This window comes from Clavelina lepadiformis, chromosome 9 (genome assembly GCF_947623445.1).
Source record: "Clavelina lepadiformis chromosome 9, kaClaLepa1.1, whole genome shotgun sequence".
NCBI lineage: Eukaryota > Metazoa > Chordata > Ascidiacea > Aplousobranchia > Clavelinidae > Clavelina > Clavelina lepadiformis.
The window spans coordinates 2,082,632-2,101,978 of NC_135248.1; the positions used below are offsets into that span (position 1 = coordinate 2,082,632).

General features: G+C 36.2%; 2 protein-coding genes across 2 annotated transcripts; both read left to right on the forward strand.

Annotated features, from left to right (window-relative positions):
• Positions 1–2,693: 2,693 nt before the first annotated feature.
• On the forward strand, positions 2,694–9,463 carry LOC143470861 (transcriptional regulator protein Pur-beta-like). Its single transcript, XM_076969147.1, has 10 exons — positions 2,694–2,843; positions 3,265–3,398; positions 3,667–3,795; positions 4,152–4,258; positions 4,689–4,765; positions 5,482–5,597; positions 5,962–6,046; positions 6,694–6,821; positions 7,797–7,905; positions 8,360–9,463. Exons 1-9 carry the CDS (start codon positions 2,804–2,806, stop codon positions 7,878–7,880), a joined length of 900 nt encoding a protein of 299 aa, XP_076825262.1. The 5' UTR covers positions 2,694–2,803; the 3' UTR covers positions 7,881–7,905; positions 8,360–9,463.
• Positions 9,464–12,350: 2,887 nt separating this feature from the next.
• Positions 12,351–17,711, forward strand: LOC143471055 (tartrate-resistant acid phosphatase type 5-like). The gene is made up of 6 exons (XM_076969390.1): positions 12,351–12,505; positions 14,709–14,905; positions 15,060–15,205; positions 15,331–15,507; positions 16,480–16,627; positions 16,984–17,711. Exons 1-6 carry the CDS (start codon positions 12,415–12,417, stop codon positions 17,221–17,223), a joined length of 999 nt encoding a protein of 332 aa, XP_076825505.1. The 5' UTR covers positions 12,351–12,414; the 3' UTR covers positions 17,224–17,711.
• Positions 17,712–19,347: the final 1,636 nt, after the last annotated feature.

Genomic DNA, 19,347 nt, shown 5'->3' on the forward strand with positions numbered 1-19,347 from the left:
GAAATATTTGCCTACTTTTGTTAGATCGCGTGGTTTTTAATTAATTAGCCTAAGTCAGTAAAATTCGTCTTTATGTATTTCTACTTATAGCTCTACAGTTACAATATATCATGCGGGTAGTAGTCAATCTAGAAGTGAAGCAGGTGCCGCCAATGACAGCCGCACACACAGTAAAATTCTTTCGTTGAATTGTCAATTAAGCAAGCAATTCATTCTAGGAACGATGTTTAAGGTTAACCGGAAGACATTCAAGTCAAAAGTTTTAACGCAGTAAGAATAAAATTTTCATAAACTTAAATGACTTAAACTCAAATATTTTGATTTTTGTGACCAAATAAGGAATGATCGTTGTATGGTTTGAAATTGATTTAAACTTATTTCAGGCAATATGCATAGGAAAAAGTTTTATGCCATTTTTCAATTTTTTTTTACGTTTAATTGAGTAACTTTTTTCTTTGGAAAGGTAATAATCGTAGTATGCAGCATAGGCTATATATAGTGCCCCATCCGATAAAAACCGCTCAAAGGCGTTTAAATATATTCTTTTTACCTACAGAAGACGAAAGTAATGCGACTGCATTGAAATTGTTGCATTGAAGTAAATGAGTCTTGATAATGAGTTTTTTTTCTATAATCTCGATTATGCATATGTTACGCAATGTCAATGAATACATAAACCTTAATGTTTGGTTAGAAATAACTTTCCTTTTTTAGAAAAATAAATCAACACAGACATCAAATTAAGCGATGAACTCTCTGGTGAACCCTGTTACCTCAGGAGCCAAGAAATATGCCGCATTGAGAAAAGGTTCTTGGCGAAGCGGTTCCCCTTTTCGGCGATTGCAGCCGGTTTGTGAAATTGTGCATTGGCGTTTTTGGTTAGCATAAAACCTGGGATCTAGTGTACAAGTGCACAACCACAGGATGCTTATGTATGTTAGACCTTAGCTACTCAAATTTTGATGTCATCTGGTCGTGCACTTGTATACTAGGCTATATAGACTCCCTTCATATGTCAGTATAGCGTAGGCCTAAGTGGTTTTGTTAGGCTAGATTACAACCAGTGCAACCAAAAAATAATGAATTTAAGGTTTTTCGGGTGGTATTTAGGCCTATATACTGACGTAGCACTAAGCCTAGGCTAATTCAGTAGTTTATACTTGAGTACTTGCTACGTCATTAGCAATTGCAAACGTAAAAGAGTCGTCCAGTAAGCCCGTATGGAAAGAAAGCGTTGTGCACTGGACAGGCGCTGCTATTTAGTGCAGAAAATTGATCAAAAAGCTTCTTAAGTAGCTAGGTAATTCCTAAACAAGGACATCTAGTGCACACCCGTGCATACCGGTGTACATTTTTTGTGACCTCCTGGTGCACACCAGTCTTCCAAAATTACGCTGTCCGGTGCACAAAAAACTTACATTCCATACCGGCCAGTGAGGTTAGCTGGTTAGTTATGTACCACATGCATATGTCAGCAGCTGAACACAGTAGTACAATAAGGCCTGCATTTTAAATTTGCACATAGGCCTAGCATTAATGGTACGATTATTTGGTAAAATATGTTACGAACTTTGTTAGCTAAGGAATGCGCTATGAGGAAAGATTAAGTAGTAGCATAATTGGTGGGCAATTGCACACCTGAGATCTTGGCGAATCCTGCCGTGAAATACAGACCAGACTAAAGCCATAATTCTAAAGTTTATTTTTTCTAAATTGGCATTCAAACAACCAGCTTTTCTTTTTTTAATGATTACAAATCGGAGTGAAGAAAAAACATGTTGTGTGCAGGTTGATGAATCTTGTTCATGCAAGTGCCACACTTTCCACTATGAGTGAACAATTCCAAATTCGGGCAATACGATGTAAAAAAAAATAAAAAAATTGTTACAAGTAGCGCAGCAAATAAAATCTAAAATTGCAAATGAAATGCCAAGCACAAAGACCAGCTCGGTAATTGGAGTTCGAGTGATAAGAAATCATTGCCAGGTTTAAGCCGTGCAAAGGCTTTTCTCAGTCCGAAGATAAAGATCATCATGTACCATACCATACAAATGCATGACTTTGCCGTCCAACTGAGTCTGTCAGTTTCTTAATCACAAACTGGAATATTTTGTTCAAGACCAAAACGTACATTCTGACATTTAGCTTCTTAGGTATTCTGCTAATGGCCAAACGCAGTTAAATGCAAACAAATACAAACAAAAGGTATTGCACCCAACTTATTTGTGAACAGAGTCATATGTTTTTATGTGTGAAAAATCAGAGTTAGCGCCGAAATCATATTGGAATTAGGGGTGTACCAAGCTGTGTTTTTGGTTTAGGTTTAAAACTGATTTTACAAAAAGAATAACCAAATTATTTTGGCTGAACTCTGTAATCTAGCATTGCAAATATTCGTAGCGCCACATTGAGCAAAGAAGTACTTATACATCTCAGCTTGTAGGATTAAAGATATACAAGAGTTGAATTAAAGTATATATACTTAGTTGTAAAATAGATTTCCTGTTACATGCAACAACAGTCCTATCTGTGTTGAAGTCTTTCTGCGTTGAAAGGCAAATTTTTAGAAGTATCTTGACATGCAGCAGCAAAATTTTTAAGTCTTGTTGAGAACAAGGCACAGTGATAAATGAAATTTGGACAACATAGTTATCATAGATATACGTACATGCTTTTTTCTGTTTTTTTAGGCTTTGGTTGTGGTGTAGGTTGTGCGGTGAGCTGTGCTGAGTGCTTTGAAATTGTTGGTAGGGGATGAGATTTGATTGAATTTGTGGAAAAACGAATTGAAAGATCACTAGAAATGGCAGAAAGAGACAGCAATGGTGAACAGGAGGCTGGAGGTATGGATTTAATGATATTGATGCTCCACTGATGTACAACACTGAAGCAATTTTCATTCATCAGTTGCTTGAACACACCACCTGCTCGTTTGCTTAATTTTCGCTTTTTCAACTTATGTTTTATGGATTTAACTAATTATAGGTTTAGTGGCCGTGCTAGTTGTTACCAGCAAATATCAACGTTATTTCTCTTAAGCACGTTTTAAGCCTTTTTTGCTTTGTCACTTTTTTCTGTTCATTGGCGCGTGTCAGTAACAACTGGCTTGATTTTTCGTCCCCACCATGCTTTTGGCGAAAAATAAAATGATTGATTGTGTTATTAGTTGTTAGGCCTATCAATTTTATGTGTTGTTACAATCGGTGTTGTATTGCTATTTTTACTGTCTTGAAAAGCATTGAATGTCCTTTGTTCTGTGTCCAGGTTCCAGGTCATATCGTAGCCCGCAGCAGATGGACACTGAGGAGTTGGCCTCGAAGATGGTCTACATCCAAAATAAACGTTTCTACCTTGACGTGAAGCAAAACTCACGCGGACGCTTCATTAAAATTGCTGAGGTTGGCAATTATGATATTTTTATGTTTGCAGATTAACTCGCCACTTCATGGTTACATTTCTAGCTTGTTATTAAAAGCTTGCGGTGCAAATCCATTGTTTTGTCTGATATCTAGCGGCAACCTGGTGGGAAAAACTAATATAAAAAGCCTTTGACAAACTGTTTCTGCAATTGATCTCACTTTTGTTTGCCAACGTACAAAAGTTTATACGTTAAATTTTATTCACCATTGCACCAAATAACAGTCTTTTTGTATGGAAACGTTTTAGGTAACACCTGGTGGTCACAAGAACAGACTGACCTTGTCGATGTCAATTGCTCATGAGTTTCGCAACATTCTGGGAGATTTTATCGAGCATTACTCGACTCTTGGACCAACTAATCCAGATGAACCACCAGTAAGTTTTAAAAAAAAGTTATCATTTATATGTGAATGGTGTTTGCTTTGTTTAAATACTAAAATAATTATTTGTACAGTATGTATATGTAATTATCTATGTTAATTTTTGTAAAGCATAAAACAAAGTGTTCTGTAAACTAAATGAAAGCTAATGTCATTGTCATGTTATTTGACGGCATGACTCATGAAAAGATGCAGCAATGGAAATTTATTTTCATGAGTATATATTTCAATGCTACTTATAACTATTAAGTCAGCACACTCCAAGACCCAATAGATGAATAAAATTTACCCCCGAGGGTAAGCTTATCCCAGTTTTGGTACCCTAGGTTAAAGTGCGTTTGTTTTTATCAGCCTGAGGATCGTCGTGCATCGTTGAAGACCGAGAGAATCACTCGTGACAACAAACGTTACTTTCTTGATCTGAAGGAGAATCAACGTGGTCGCTTTCTAAGAGTCAGGTAACAGGCTTGTTCTGCCGACCACAAAAGAACTAAGATAGCGAAATATTACAGATAGAGATAAGTGGAATTGTTTTGGCAGAATTATTGGTATCAATAATACAATATTAGTTAGCATTATTTTGGCATCGTTTGGTTGGACTAGGAAATGTAATTCGACGATGTATCGTATGTATGTTTCAACTTCCTATTATTGTCGGTTTTGTTTCTCATTCTGCTTAATTGCATATCTTCCTGTACAGCAGTTCTTAAGATAACATATCGACATAACAAAATACATCGCATGCATCTTTAATTTTTTTCATTGACAATTATGAAATTGACTTGCGCTTGTAGTTTATACAACAAACCACTTACAACTTAGTTTGTTAAAGCTTAATTTACGGTCCCACTTCAAGGTTATTATTATTGCACCACTCTTGCATTACAGGCAGCAACAGGCTTTCAGCCAATATAACCAGGACGGACGCCCGATGAATCCGCCCCAAATCGCACTTCCTGCACAAGGTAACTTTGTCTGTGTGCATCGCCTTTATAACTTGTAAACTCAGGTTTTTGCAAACCATATGCATTTATCTATGCCTTATACAGCTATGCACTCTTATAGCAGCAAGGTATGATGTCTCCAGCGTTACAGCTTATCAATAAATCATAAGGCAGTGAAACTTTGTCCGATTGGCTTTATGTGTGAATTGTGACTTAGGGAATGTTTGTTTTCATGTAATGAATATTCTTTAAGTGATTTATTATACACAGGTTAATGCCATGCGTGCTTGAGCACAACAACTTTTGTGCCTGACTTGATGTTGCTGTAGTTGTTAGTGCAGCTGTTACACTAGGGAATAAATCACTGCCGCTATATTACTATTAGTTGTGTCTGAAACAATAAATGTTTTGTCTATTGGTGTTTTGAACAGTGGTTTGTGGATATATTTCACAATTACATGGGTGCATGTGACATTATAAGATCTTTTGTATGTACCTAATGATTTTTCTAATACTAATGTTTATAAACACGAAAGATTCAGAACTAAATATTATGTCGTCAAATTTCTAGTTTTTTGTGATGCAATATTAAAAAATTTGCTCACCAGAAGTAGTTCACATTCAGAAAACATAGCTGTGTTTTCTAAGCTAAATTATTTTGCTGCCAAAATTATCAAATTAAGCTAAATTATCCACCTCACTTTATTGACCCCATTGTCCATGCATCTTTTCTCCAGGGATGGTGGAGTTCAGGGATGCTCTTACAGGACTCATTGATGAGTTTGGTCAGGAAGCGCTGGATCAACCAGAGCTGCCACCTCCTCACGTGATTGGAAATCGCAGACCAAAGCAGGTGAGGAGCTTTGTTCTTCGATCTTCTCAAAGGACGGCTTGAAATAAGACAAAAGTAACACCGTGCTGTGGTTTAATATTTCCCACATCTTTGTCTTATGCCAGTTTTGATTGGTAATTAGGGTTATTAAACTAAACTGTCCTAAAACAACCAAGCTGTGACCTTTGTCATGTTTCGACTTACGATGTAAAATGGGCTTCCCTAGATGTATTGTTTCCCTTTAGTATTTTTAGCTTCAAGCCACAGCAGTTACTTGCTCGCTACAAGCAAGAGTGTCAAAGTTGGTGTAATGTTGACAAAGCGTTTTACTACTTAACATTTTTCTGCATTTAATTGTTGTTGTCATAAAAATATTGCTTCGTAGTTCTTTCTTGACGTCGGGCAAAATCAACGTGGAGTCTTTCTCCGTGTCACCGAGCAGACAAGATTCTATCGATCGGCAGTTACCAGTAAGTATCGTTACTTAGAACAGCTGTGTTTAATCGAAATATCTCACTGCGCCAAAACTCACATTAGTTTTTATTGAGGGCCACACATTGAATAACTTTTACACATTATCTTGTTTAATACGATCAAGGTCTTATTGCACAGGATCAACTTTAACAGAACTTTTCTCTAACTTTTCTTCTTAACTCGAGAAAAATAAATGAAGGCAGGTTTTAGAGGTTGCAGCAAAAGTTTTTTTTTTGTATCGGTCACAGGTCATTTGGGGATAAAATAAGTCAGCTTTGGTTAATTTCCACCGACCACATTTTTCTGGACAACAGTTTGCTGCTTACGAAGATTAAGACTAGCTGTCATTGAACTAAGCTTACGTAACAATGGAAATATTTAATTTGGCTACATGCGAGTCGTGGGTTGGGTGTTGGTGATATTGAACACTATTATAACATGCTGTCATTGTGCTGATAATCACTGTAGTATTATTTAGAAAAGAAAACGTTGTCAATTGTGTTTAAAATATTTTATCAGCGCATAGTATGGTAGTGTGTATTGTGCATGTATTAGTATGTCGTAGTATTATGTGTTGCGTGAATTCCCTAAAAATCTAATCTTGAAGCACTGAAGTCATCTTGTTTCATTCATTTTCCTGCAGTTCCGGAAAACCTATGGGAAGAATTCGCTGAGTATTTGAAAACAACTTCGGATCAGATGGATGATTATTACGAGCAGCTCGGAAAGGAGAAACCCAAGTTGGATGTCAAGTCACCAAATGCGGAAGGGGTATGCATTAAGCGCTAGGATAAAATTTTGATAAAGATAGGTCGGTAGCACAACCAGACTGGTAATGGCCACACATTACATGCAAAGTGATGCGGAAAAATTGATCGTCAGAACATGTCATCATACATTTTAAATTCAAAGAAATTTATTGTGTTTTATGTTGGATTTTCAGAAATACACTTATCACTAAGACTAGTACAATTAAAAATCTTGTTGTACAGTTGCAAAGTCTCAAACTAAAAGCATATAACTCAATTCAATATTCAGTTAGGTATACACAACACATAGGGTGTGTCCACTCCTGTCTGTCATTTATTAAGCTGTCTTATATAAATGATCTGGTCTAACTCTTCATAGCTGCTGGCCTACTGTGGTTACAAAATGGGCTTGTCATCTGCACAAGCTTGGACTAATTAAACCTTGGGCCAATATGTAATAAGTATGTCATCATTTGTAAGCACTTAAATCAAACAGATGCACCTTAATATTGTGGTAAGTCTGCTTGAGCGAGAAGCAGTAAAACCGCCAAGTTGTAGTTAATAATCATAAAATTAGTTAAACATTTCCAGGATACTTGAATGGATGCGTGATCCACTGGTTACAATTTGCAATCGCTTAAAGCATTCTGCTCTGTTTTGTTCATAATAAGCCCCCCCCCCCCCCCCACTCCGAATTACTTGACCTGCCCACAAATAGGGTGGTAATAGCGGTGAAACTTGCATTATACATAAACCATCGTTCAAGCACAATCTGTAAGTTATTTATTTGAAGAGTGCGAGTTTTTGGGACAACCCCAATCGGAGGTAGTTACCAGTAAATAACTGCCATCGTTTTGAAAGAACATGCTTCATTAAATGTTTGCTGTTTAAGCTAAATTGATCACAACCAATATATCAATAACATCCACTGCATAACCGTTAGCTGGTTAAACTCTTTTGATTGTGATGTAATAATAGCAAGTATGTTGTAACAAAGCACGGAGAGGAGGAGTTTGCAGTTGAACGCCGTCGTGCAGATGATTACGATGATCGTGCCGAAGAGGAAACCAAACAAGAGTAATGGACATCAAAAATCTTCATGTGATGTGAGTTCCCGTAACTTACAATGATTGTTGATCTGTTGTCAGTTGACACAAAATCTTCTGTATACAGTGAGAGATGGCCAAATTTAAAAATGAAAATTTTTCTGCGGTTTAATTTAAATTGAAAACAGGGTTAAGGTTTGTCCCTTCACTTTATCTGGCTTCGGTATATAAAGTCCACGTTAAGATTAATCATGTTTCTTATTTGATCGATTGCGTTCGCTTAAGCCTGTGCGTAATCATGTGACTGAGAACTATGCATTTAGAGTTAAATTTGCCAACAGTGAAATTTGCCAACAAGAGCAGAGACACTGAAAAAGTGTCATCACTATAAAAAATTCATACAAACGATTAGTCACTGACTGTAGTTGAAAATTCACAGTAACCTCAATCACTGTTGGCGAATTCCATTTTATATGAAATAACTACTCAAAATGTATCTTGTTTTTCCTTACAGGTCCATATGTAGAATGAAGATGACAAAAACCCTGTATGAAATGTAGCAGTGCAGATGTTGTGTTGTTTAGTGTGATAAAAGGCGTGATTAATTGTTACTTAAGTATCTCCCAGCCTGGTGTGTATGTTTGTTCCGTCTGGGAAGTACCCAGTCTGGCGTTGGCTTCGTTTCTAGGAATTTAAAAAGGGGCGTTTGCAAGTTATTCTCTTCATCAACAGTATTCCCCGCGTTAAGTTTCATTTTAGCTTAAGGTACCTTTGTATTTTCCAATTTTAACCACTGATGTACATACACGTCTGATGTTTTCAATAGATAAGCCAACATCATCTTAATACAGTTATTTCACAGTAAAAAATATTGAAATAAAAATATCGTTTTAAACTTTGGTAGAAATATCCTTTACCTGACGAAGAATGTGACTTGTCCTATCTTTTAACCTTTCTGTAATTGCATGTGAAAGTTTGCTGCGTCCAGTTTTGCAAGCTTGCGAGTTTTTACAGCATACAGACGGTATTTTACTTGCATCGGATTGCGACACGTATACAATGTACTGCAAATTGCGAGAAGGCACCCTCACACTAACATTATATAAAGCATGTGTAATGTGTACTTAACCACATGCCTCTATCAAAAATTTCTGCGGCTGTTCATTAGAAAGGCTGAGGGAAAAGAATTTCTATCATCATCAGACAACGATCACTTGGTTGCTAGTTTTTTCGGCAACATTTCCAAGTAACTGAGCGCGGTGTTGTTTGCCGGAGTTTGAATTAGTTGCATTGCATTGACCCTATTACAAGTCCCGCGTCGTTCTTTCATATAGCGTGACGTGACGTTTATGTTGGTTAGTTTCTTATTATGTTTGTTACCACACGGTGTAGGGGCGTATACTTCTTTCAAAGTTTGCAACGTCATTTCAACATCATTTCAAACACCCTTCGCAACTGAACTTAAAGTAAATGAAGCTTTTGACTACTGCCTGTTGATGTAAACTGCTTTTTAAATGATCGGTTGATGGTTGTGATGGAAATTCAAATTTCTCAATAGTCCTATCAATTGTATATGTGCGTATGCTGTAGAAACATAATAAAAAATTGTTTTATTGTGTATAGGCACCGTTTTTACATGTTTTTCACCGTTGTGCGCAAGTCAGCAGATGTACAGGTGTTCTCTTATATTGACCTGGTGAACGAAGGTACGCCTCACGAAACTTCAGAAAGTTGAATTAGCTTTAAGTTCGAAACCTTGCGGATCAGTTCGTAGAATGTGCAAACCCATTATTTATGACATATTAAACGTTCCAGGTTGGAAATGTCATATCGCTTTAGTGTTAAGGTTGATTAAATAATGTTTTTTTGTAGGTAGGTTAATTATTGTTAGTGTTTCAATGTTTGCAGTTTATGAGTCAAAGCAAGCAATCATTTGCATTCAAGAGTAATGAACACGCAACAGCAGATAGTCAAATTTAAAAACACCACCAACCCAGATGTGAAGAGGTCTTCAGCAACTTACATTTCCCCATCACATATTTTATTTATCTTGCTTACGCAATTTTCATTAAAGTTTTCTAACAAAACTACTGCGTTACTCTGGATTATTACAAAATAGAGTGGCGGGAATTTTTGTTTATTTTAAAGCTTGTTTTATCGTTTTCTTTGTAATAAATTTATTAATAACAGCAAAATACTTTAAATAAATTTATAATATCAAAAGACCGCGTAATTTACTCCACACATCAGCATGCAAGTTTGCTGGTTCCGCCCCCTGATGAAATGACTTGTTAGCAATTGGTCCAGTTGATGACTCGTGTTCTCGGTGGCGAGTTGTGTTAAAGCGCATGTTGGTTGTGAGACGAGGAGTAGGTTCGATTCCCGACTTGGTCTCTTCATTGAGTATGATCTAATCTTGATGGCAAGAAAGTATAAATACAAATCAACGATGTTAATCTACGTAACTATTTCTCTCAACGAGCGTTGTCGGTTTTCAACCATCAATAATAAATAATTGGCGCTTCCCACCACTCTTCCCAACTTTCTGTGATTTAAAGACTGTGCCAGGGATAAATGATGAGTTCCACGAGTCGACGAGTCAATTACTTTTTGTTTAAAAAAACTAAAACTGAGACGCTAAGTAAAGTATAGCTGCTATGCTTTTACATGTTGGCTTACGTTATGAACACTGCTAGCACCTGTTATGAACACTGCTAGTGTTAGTTGGTACCTACCAGTTTATGCCAATGAACACTGGACAAGCGGGATGGAGCGAGTGAAGCTCTCCAGTCTCCACCCAGTGAAAGTGGAGAAGATTTTGGGTGTTGATTTCAATTGAGCGAGCAGCGATTTACATAGAGTTGGATTAATATGAAGGAGTTAGTGAAAGAAAGCAAATTAATTTAGTCTTACCTGCTATGATCCTGGATCTTGGAGAACCTTTCATGAAACAAGAGTGAAGTGGGTTGGAATCGAACCCGGAACATCAGCCTTTAAACGCATGCGCTTTACCATGCGACGCTACTACCAAGACTGAAGTCTGAGTGGATAATGTGCAACATGTTGTGACAACAAACGGAAGCGATGTAAAGTGGCTAAGTCTTGATACTTAATAAGAGCTCATGTTGGAATGATTTAAAATTCGTATAGTATTTAGATATCAACAACGGTTAATGCGTCACCCGCTGTAAGTTCCCGCTTCATCTTCCAGAGCTCTCGAGTTCAAAACCTTGCCCAGTCACTTTTCGCTTTTCTTGTGAGATGCTTCGCTGTAACGGTTAGGCTGCATCAAAGTGAACAAAAATTGCGCAAGTCTCATCAAACCAATAAGGTCAAATTGTAGGAAAGCCGTCTAGTTTGGGAGGAAGTCGTGGCGCAGTGGAAAAATCGGTGGACTTAATTATCAGACGTAGGAACCAGCCTGGGACTGCTTCTTCGTGTTAACACTGAACAAGTGAGACGGAGTGAAGCTGTTAAACTGTGATCTGTCATTCTTTTAAAATCAAACGCGAAGAGTTCGAACAAAAAACTTACAACAGTTGGATAGGCGAACGATACGAGCAGTAAAGTTGTTAGTTAATTTGTTCGTGTAATGCATGTTGTTCTTGTTTGTATACGCTAGTCGCAAAAGAATTTGACTCAAAAAATTCTTTTGTCTCGTGTAGTTTCTGTTTTTCTCACCCTCGTTGTCTATACTTCAATATAATACCTAGATAGATGCATATTACGCATTGGCTTATGTAGGCTAACTTTACTAAGGCGTGTTTCTATGATTCATTAGGCCATTAGGGTATACCTTCCATTTTATTCTGTATCTATCAGTCCTTATATCATTCTTTCCCCAATTTAGTTTAAAACTGTTCAACACTCATACGTACGTTTTCTACATTCCTTAATCAGGTTTCTTAGCGATGCTCGTTGCTTACCACGTCTCAATGGAGATCGAAACATTTACGATAAAATGAACATTAACTATGGGCGAGTGCTTGCAATAAAATATTACATTTTATCAGTGGAAGGCTTTATTGTCGAGATGATTAGGTAAGACTTTTAAAGTCGAAAGGTAAATAGGTATATTTTTTTTATAACCATAGCTATGGTCAAGACTTCAGTAAAATGGGTTAACTCATTCATACAATGTTAAACTTCGTAAGCTGTAAAAAGATCATAGACCAAAAAAACGTTTTAATAATGCGCTTTTTTCTGGTGAAGCATAGAAAGCTACGATAAAGTTGCAACTGCTTGTTTGACCTAGTCAAGCAGAGCTGACAGCATACCTTTATTAAATCAACATCTCTGTACACATAAAAACAGTTGGTATCATGTGACTGTAGGGGAATACCCTAGGTAGGTTACCTTTTTGCTGTTCTTTGTCATCAGAATACCAATTACCAACCATGTTATGAAAGCTTAAGCGGAAAATGGATAATGCAATGTACAATGTGTGACAACTGAAAGAATCGCCGGAAGTAAACTATTGTCTTGTAACAGCATGGTGTTTTTAAACCGTTTCGTTTTTTGCACAGGGTCACGGTTTAGTATTAGTAGTGTATGTGTTTTAATTGAGTTATGCCTTGCTCTCTCTCCATTTCGGTTATATTGTTGTCCATTGTGGTTTTGTGTGCTTGTCAAAATGGAAGGACCTTGTTTCACAGATCAGGTAACCTTTAACACTACACAATTTATGAGTTTTTTTCAATACACTTTACCTATAACATTTAAGCTAATATTTAGTCCAAAGTTTGCTTAAAATTATGAAGTTACTCTAGTAGCCCTAGATAGCCACTTGTCAAACTTTTTAAAAAGTGTTCTGTTTCTAATATTATAGTGTATCTAAATATCTCTATCTGATTTTGATTAATTTTACAGGTTTCAATGCATATTATATTATTGCTCTTTTACTGGATTAAGTAGGTTATTATGTTCATGCAGAACCAAAGAACATGGCCTTGTTTTTTTTAAGGACAAAAGAGTGGGCTTATGTTTTGACCCATTGTATGAAAGCATATGTTTTGTGTGCAATTTGAGGGGAAAGGTGAATTTATGGTTGTTTAATACTTACATAAGCTCTTCAAGGTTTTTTTTAATGTACCTCAGATTACCAAATACATTCATTAATTCATTTATTTTTCGTCAAAAGCGCGGTGGGGACGAAAAATCATGCCAGTTGTTACTAACAAGCGTCAATGAACAGGAAAAAGTGGCAAAGCCGAAAAGGCTTAAAACGTGCTCAAGAAAAATAACGTTAATATTTGCTGGTAACAACTAGCACGGCCTCTAAACCTATACTTGGTTAAATCCATAAAACATAAGTCGATAAATAGGATTATTGTCTACAAGAGGCAAAAACTGCAACAACTGGTTACACCAAACAACTATCATATACTTAAAACAAAATTTAAAACTGCAAATGCGCTACAGCAATTTATACTGCCATTTATTTAAATTAGCTAGTTAAGATTGTTAAACTACTAAATAGTTAACAAATTTAAGTTAACTCCCGCTCTCCTTTGATTGCTTTTGCTTTGGTTACCTTTGCTGTCAGCCATTGTTGCTCATACACAGCTGCCACGTAGCCATCATGGTGAACATCAGTAATCATGAGCTTGAAAGCTTTGCTCCACAACTTCACTTATCGCTGCAGTCTTCCAATCTTTTTTGTGCACTTGTATTTTAGGAAACTCCTTCCATAACTTGTAGCTGCTGTTCTTTGAGACATTTCTTATGCATAATTTTATGCAATGCTGCCTGAAGAAATTGTTCAGTATAATCACATTAAGTTCTTTTTGGCCTGCCGGCGATAACCTTTTACTTGGGATCCAATCAACACTTCTACAGGTTTACTTAAATATACTTACCATGGTAAGAAAATCTGAAATAGCTAGCCTCTGGTTAGTATAAGATACACAGTGCACTTACACAAAAAGCAGATGTAAAGTATGTTTGTAACATTTGGCACCGGTTCTTACGTAATTAAATAAGAGTGGGCTTTTGTTTGGAGCCCTTTTCATAGAAAATGGTTAAATTTAAGCCCACATCTACATATCTTTATTAGCACAGGATACAAATTTCACACTCACTGCTGTAATAATCATTTATACAAGGTCTTTACATACTGTGGAAACAAACATGGTGTAACATGTACGTATGTTAAGCTACAGCTTCTGCTATTCAAAGAACCAAATTGAAATGTTAGAAACGAAAGTCTTAAAGAAAACAAACCTTTGATAACCTAAGACACATTTTACAAACCTCTGACTTAGACTACAAAGAACCTCTGTATATAAGCCAAGTTTCACAAGTTACAACACATTTATTGACATTTCTTAGCGATTGGGCCAATGTTATGTGACCAGGTCAAAGTAAAGACTTTCTACAGGACTACTCAAAATTCCAGTTTATACAGTTGTATAGTTTTATCTGGCCCCATTGAAAAATGCTTTGAAATATATACAAAAATATGTATATATATCCTACTTGTGAAATGAAAATTATATATGGTGATTTGTTATTCAAATGTTATTGTTGGGCATCACTGGTGGTTTCTTCAGTGACATTATTACAATGCCTAGTAGAAGATTTTAAATCAAACAAACAACCACATCCACGGCAAAAATATGGGTTAAAAATGCATCTGTTACCCGTATAACCCATTCTTGTTTCCTAGAAAGCCTCAAATTTTACCAGCTTTAGTTAACTAAAAAAAATTTTTATCTTATTTTATTTTTCAAACAGAAGGTCACTAGATTCCAGCGTAAAAGTATATATCATATTAATGTACGTTATTGACTACGGCTTCATTTTTCTAAGTGCATGCTTCCATATAATCGACACAAGGTTTTATTTTTTTTAAATCTTTGTAGATAAAACTGAAGTGAATATGATAGTAATGGGAGACTGGGGTGGTATTCCCATCTACCCCTACTACTCACCCTTTGAATTAGCTTGTGCAAAGGAAATGATGAGCAAGGCTAAGCTTCACAACACAGACTTTGTTGTAGCATTGGGTGACAATTTCTATTACGATGGAGTGACTGATGAATTTGATCCTCGATTTCAGGTGGGATCTGTGCATCTGTAATTAGTGGCAGACAGACATAATCAGGATATAACTTGTAATATTGTTTAAAGTTATATAAATAACCAGGCAAGCCATGGGTTACTCTATTTACTATGCAGCTGTGCTGTTTCACTTTCTGTATCTTACATTTCAGAATACTTTTGAGAAAGTGTTTTCTGATGAATCATTTCTAGATACTCCTTGGTTCATCTTGGCTGGAAATCATGATCATCGCGGTAACATTACAGCGCAAATTGCATACAGCAAGAGATCGCACAGATGGAACTTTCCCCAACTTTGGTTGGTTAATATAAATTGTCTTTGATAACAGAAAGAAACTAGTTTTTGAAATTAACTGTTTTGCTTTGCTTACTTTTAATTAAATTAACTAAATAAATAAACTAAATAAACTGTTTGCTCTTCAGGTACAACATAGAAGTGCAAAGGCCTGATATGAATATTACCATTGTCATGATTGATACCGTGACCTTGTGTGGCAATACACTTTCTGACTCTGACGAAGGTCAGCCGTCTGGTATATTTGATCAACGTTTGGCTTCAGATCAGTTAGCTTTCATTGAGGACAGTATTAAGGACAACAAGTAAGTGAAAATATTGTCAGAATATTTATTTTCAAACTGAGAAGAGGTTTTTCGTGACCCGAATTTGCGGATTATTTCTCAATACTCAAACCCTGGTTACCAAGCAATAGCGGTAGCTGTTGATTATGTCGTACGGGCATCTTGCAAGCCTGTTCATTTCTGCCAACCATTTTGCACTCTCAGTTATGTTTTACCTACTGTGTATATTTCAAACACCTTGGCTGGTTAAAACAAGCATTTTATCCACTGGCACTGAGTCAGAGCATTTTAGTGTTTTGGTTAAAAGTTGCTGTAAAACTTCTACCAATTTGTCATTAAAGCCCATATGCATTTTGCTTTTTTATCGATTATGCTCTCTTGTAGCTGGCTCGCCTTCCAGTGCAATTTAAGATGTGCTTGGATGTATGACATATGCTTTCTCAATCACAATGCATAGAAAAAGGTTTAAATGAAACTAAAGTAGTTTAAACATGGCACGATTACGTTAAATTGCGAAAAAGCATATATAAACGCAGCTGATAGAATTGTCAGCAACGTCTTATATTACATAGTAATTAGTCCATGATTTGTGTTTATTGAAAACTCTCTCCTAACACACTGTAACAACACGAATTTTGCATGCCCAGAAAATTTCCTTTCATGATGCCTATGCTATCAGGTTTATGATCTCCTTCTTACATTTTCTGTTTGTTATGTTTTAGATGTGGTTGGGCTTTGTGCTGCTTAACACAACTATTGACCAATAACAACTGAGCTTAATATCTTGCTCAAGGTTATTGCCATAACAATGGTCTCATACCACTAGCACTAACACTTACGCCTGAAATTTTGTTACAATTGGTCGTTTGATTCATCCCCTCTGACTCAGATTAAAGTCAGTTATATTTGACTAAGTTGTCGGGGGTTGAATACTTTCTGTATCGGGCATGTTTACTGTACATTATATTCACTAGCCTGGAACTTGTTTTGTAGGAACCATTATGTGTTGGTAGCGGGGCATTTTCCTGTCTGGTCTGTAGCTGAGCATGGTCCTACCCAATGCCTCGTTGAAAAACTGAAGCCGCTGCTGGAGAAATATGGAGTAAGCGCTTACTTTAGCGGACACGACCACAATTTGCAGGTACAGCCTCACGTAGGTTTCAACATACAGTTGTTGGTAATAACGTTGTATGTGTTATCATAATTAATCTTTACCCTCGAGCTGAGGAACACCTGGGGTACAAAGTTAGCCTTTGTGCAAGTTCCAACTGTCAGACATGTTTTGTGTCATATTTCATAGAGTTGTTGACCACATCCACTAATCAGGATCAAGTATCGTTAATGCTTTGCCCAATTGCATTACAGTAGTGCCACTGGATATTGAACACATAACAATATACAGTAAATATATATTGCCATTTATTTATTCCTGTACTTATGGAATGTGATAATAATGATGTAGAATCGATCATAATTGTTTTACTGTTAACTATACAGCACATCCGCGAGTCTGGTTCGCCTGTAGAATACTTTGTCAGTGGAGCGGTTGACATCGTGAACCCTAGCATGAAACACGAAAGTGACATCCCAGCTAACAGCTTACAGTTTCACTGGGCAAGTGTTCTTGGCCTAGCTGGATTTGCAACTGTGGAGGCTACCACGGAAAATATGGTGGTGAAGTTCCACAGTGCGACTGGTGCAACCTTGTACAAATATTCAATCCCACCACGCAAATAAGAAAAGTCCAGGAATTAGATTTCATATCAGTTTGTGTTCATATAATATAATCAACAAATTCTTTGAAAAGTACTACCTGTAAGATCTATTTGCAATCCACGCTTTTACTCTTGTTATATACTGCAGATTACATTAATAGAAAATTTACATTTTCGCATTATTCACTCATATTAATTATGGTGTTATACTCTATATATACCTCAGAACAATTTTATACGTTTTAAATTGGGCAAGCAATGTCCTGCCAGTATTAAAAGTTCTTCGATTTGCCAGCATTAAGCTATAATTTTTTCTTCGTTACAAGTTACCATAACTTTGAAGTGGGTGCTTCAGTATTTAGTGCTCTATTGCTAGCATATCTTGATTTATTGTTTTATGCAGAATTTCATATACTTTTTTCCATGTGGTAATTTTGTGTTTTTAAAATGAGTGCTTTTATAAATCTCATATGAAGATGCTGATTTGAATAAAATTTTGACTATGCGTAACTTTTTCAGGCGTTCTTTTGGATTAATTCTATTTGAAAGTGAATAGTTCAAACATTAATTTTCAAACCAACAAAATTATCTTAAACATTGCTATACCAAACTTAATAGTAATGTATGTTATAACATACATTAAACAAAGCTAATTTTCTGAACTAAACAAATGTTGTTTTCTTCCTTAATGATTTTCTAGTACAGAATACACCAAACAAAACCAACACAAACAACATATATTCTATTCATCAAGGGAGTTAGCTAAGTATTAGCCAAGAATTATGTCATTTATCATTTTAATCTCCAGTTGAAATGTGTTAATTTCACGCATTTGAAATCATCTTTATTTCACTATTGACTGTAGTAAGCAAAAAAATGGTCCTATTCTTGTTCATGCATAACACTGGCCAACAAAAAAATTTTGGCATGGAAGGTAAGAACGATTTTAGAGTATATCAGGGGCGCTGAACTCGAAAATGCCATTAGTTTTTGCAAATTGGCTCTAGTTTTTAAGATATTAGCGAATTTCGATATTTTTGGTATCTTTTAAATTTGAAGGTAGGTTGCATTTTATATTAAGGAACTGCCTATATTAAATGTTGTTGTAAGTCTATGTGCACTAAAACCACAAGAATGAGCAAAAGCTAAAGACACAATGAGATTAGCTAAATGAGGAAATGCTGCATAAATCTATTCGTTTCCTTATATTCAACACAAAAAATGCCCCATTTATTCGTATTTTCATCAGATTCTCCTAACATATTGCAATTTGTGAGACTAAGCTTCCAATACCACATTAAAACTTGCTTGAAGTGAACAATAAATAGCAGTAATTTGGTAATAACAAACCAAGTATGCCTAAGCCTACACAAGAAAGACAACAATTTGTAAAATAGACGAAATGAACAAGCAATCAATTTTTTTCATTAACCACGGAGTATTCAAAGCAAAACACTTTACGAAGAAATATATCCATTTCAGGATGTGCATTAGTGAAGTTCTTAGATGCACTCTAGTTAATTACTCAAATTAGCTTAAAGTCATCTGCAGGAAAGCCCTCTTGTACGACTTTCGCCTGTAGTCTTGTTGTGGACAGCTTCGCATTAGGCACCAGCAGTAATCTGCCATCATGTGAGTCATCTACCTTGATATCTCTCTTCCATTAATTTGATATCTTGGTGAAACCTTTCACCTTGTTCCTCACTCATTCATATTTTCGAGGTTTTCAGGGAAGCGATCCAAGTGACTGAATAGATAGTGAACTTTTATGCTCATCCTTGATCCAAGAGCTTGAAAGTTCGTAAGCTTCACTTCTACGAGATCCACACAGTTGCTTGCTTTTACAACTGCAACGAAAGAGTACCAGGCTGCCTTCTCAACTTCAGTCATGTGTGATGGAAAAACTTGATCTTAAAGTAATTTTCGTATTTGTGGCCAATCAAAAATTCCTGCTTTCAGCTTTTCAATACTAAGACTAGGGAACACTTTGCACAGGTAATCAAAACAAGCACCATCTTTTTCTAAGGCCTTGACAAATTGTTTCATCAAACCCAATTTGATGTGCAATGTGGGTAAAATAATGCGATCACGACTGACCAAAGGTTCATTTACAATGTTTTTATATCTGTGCACAAGCTGTTCATGT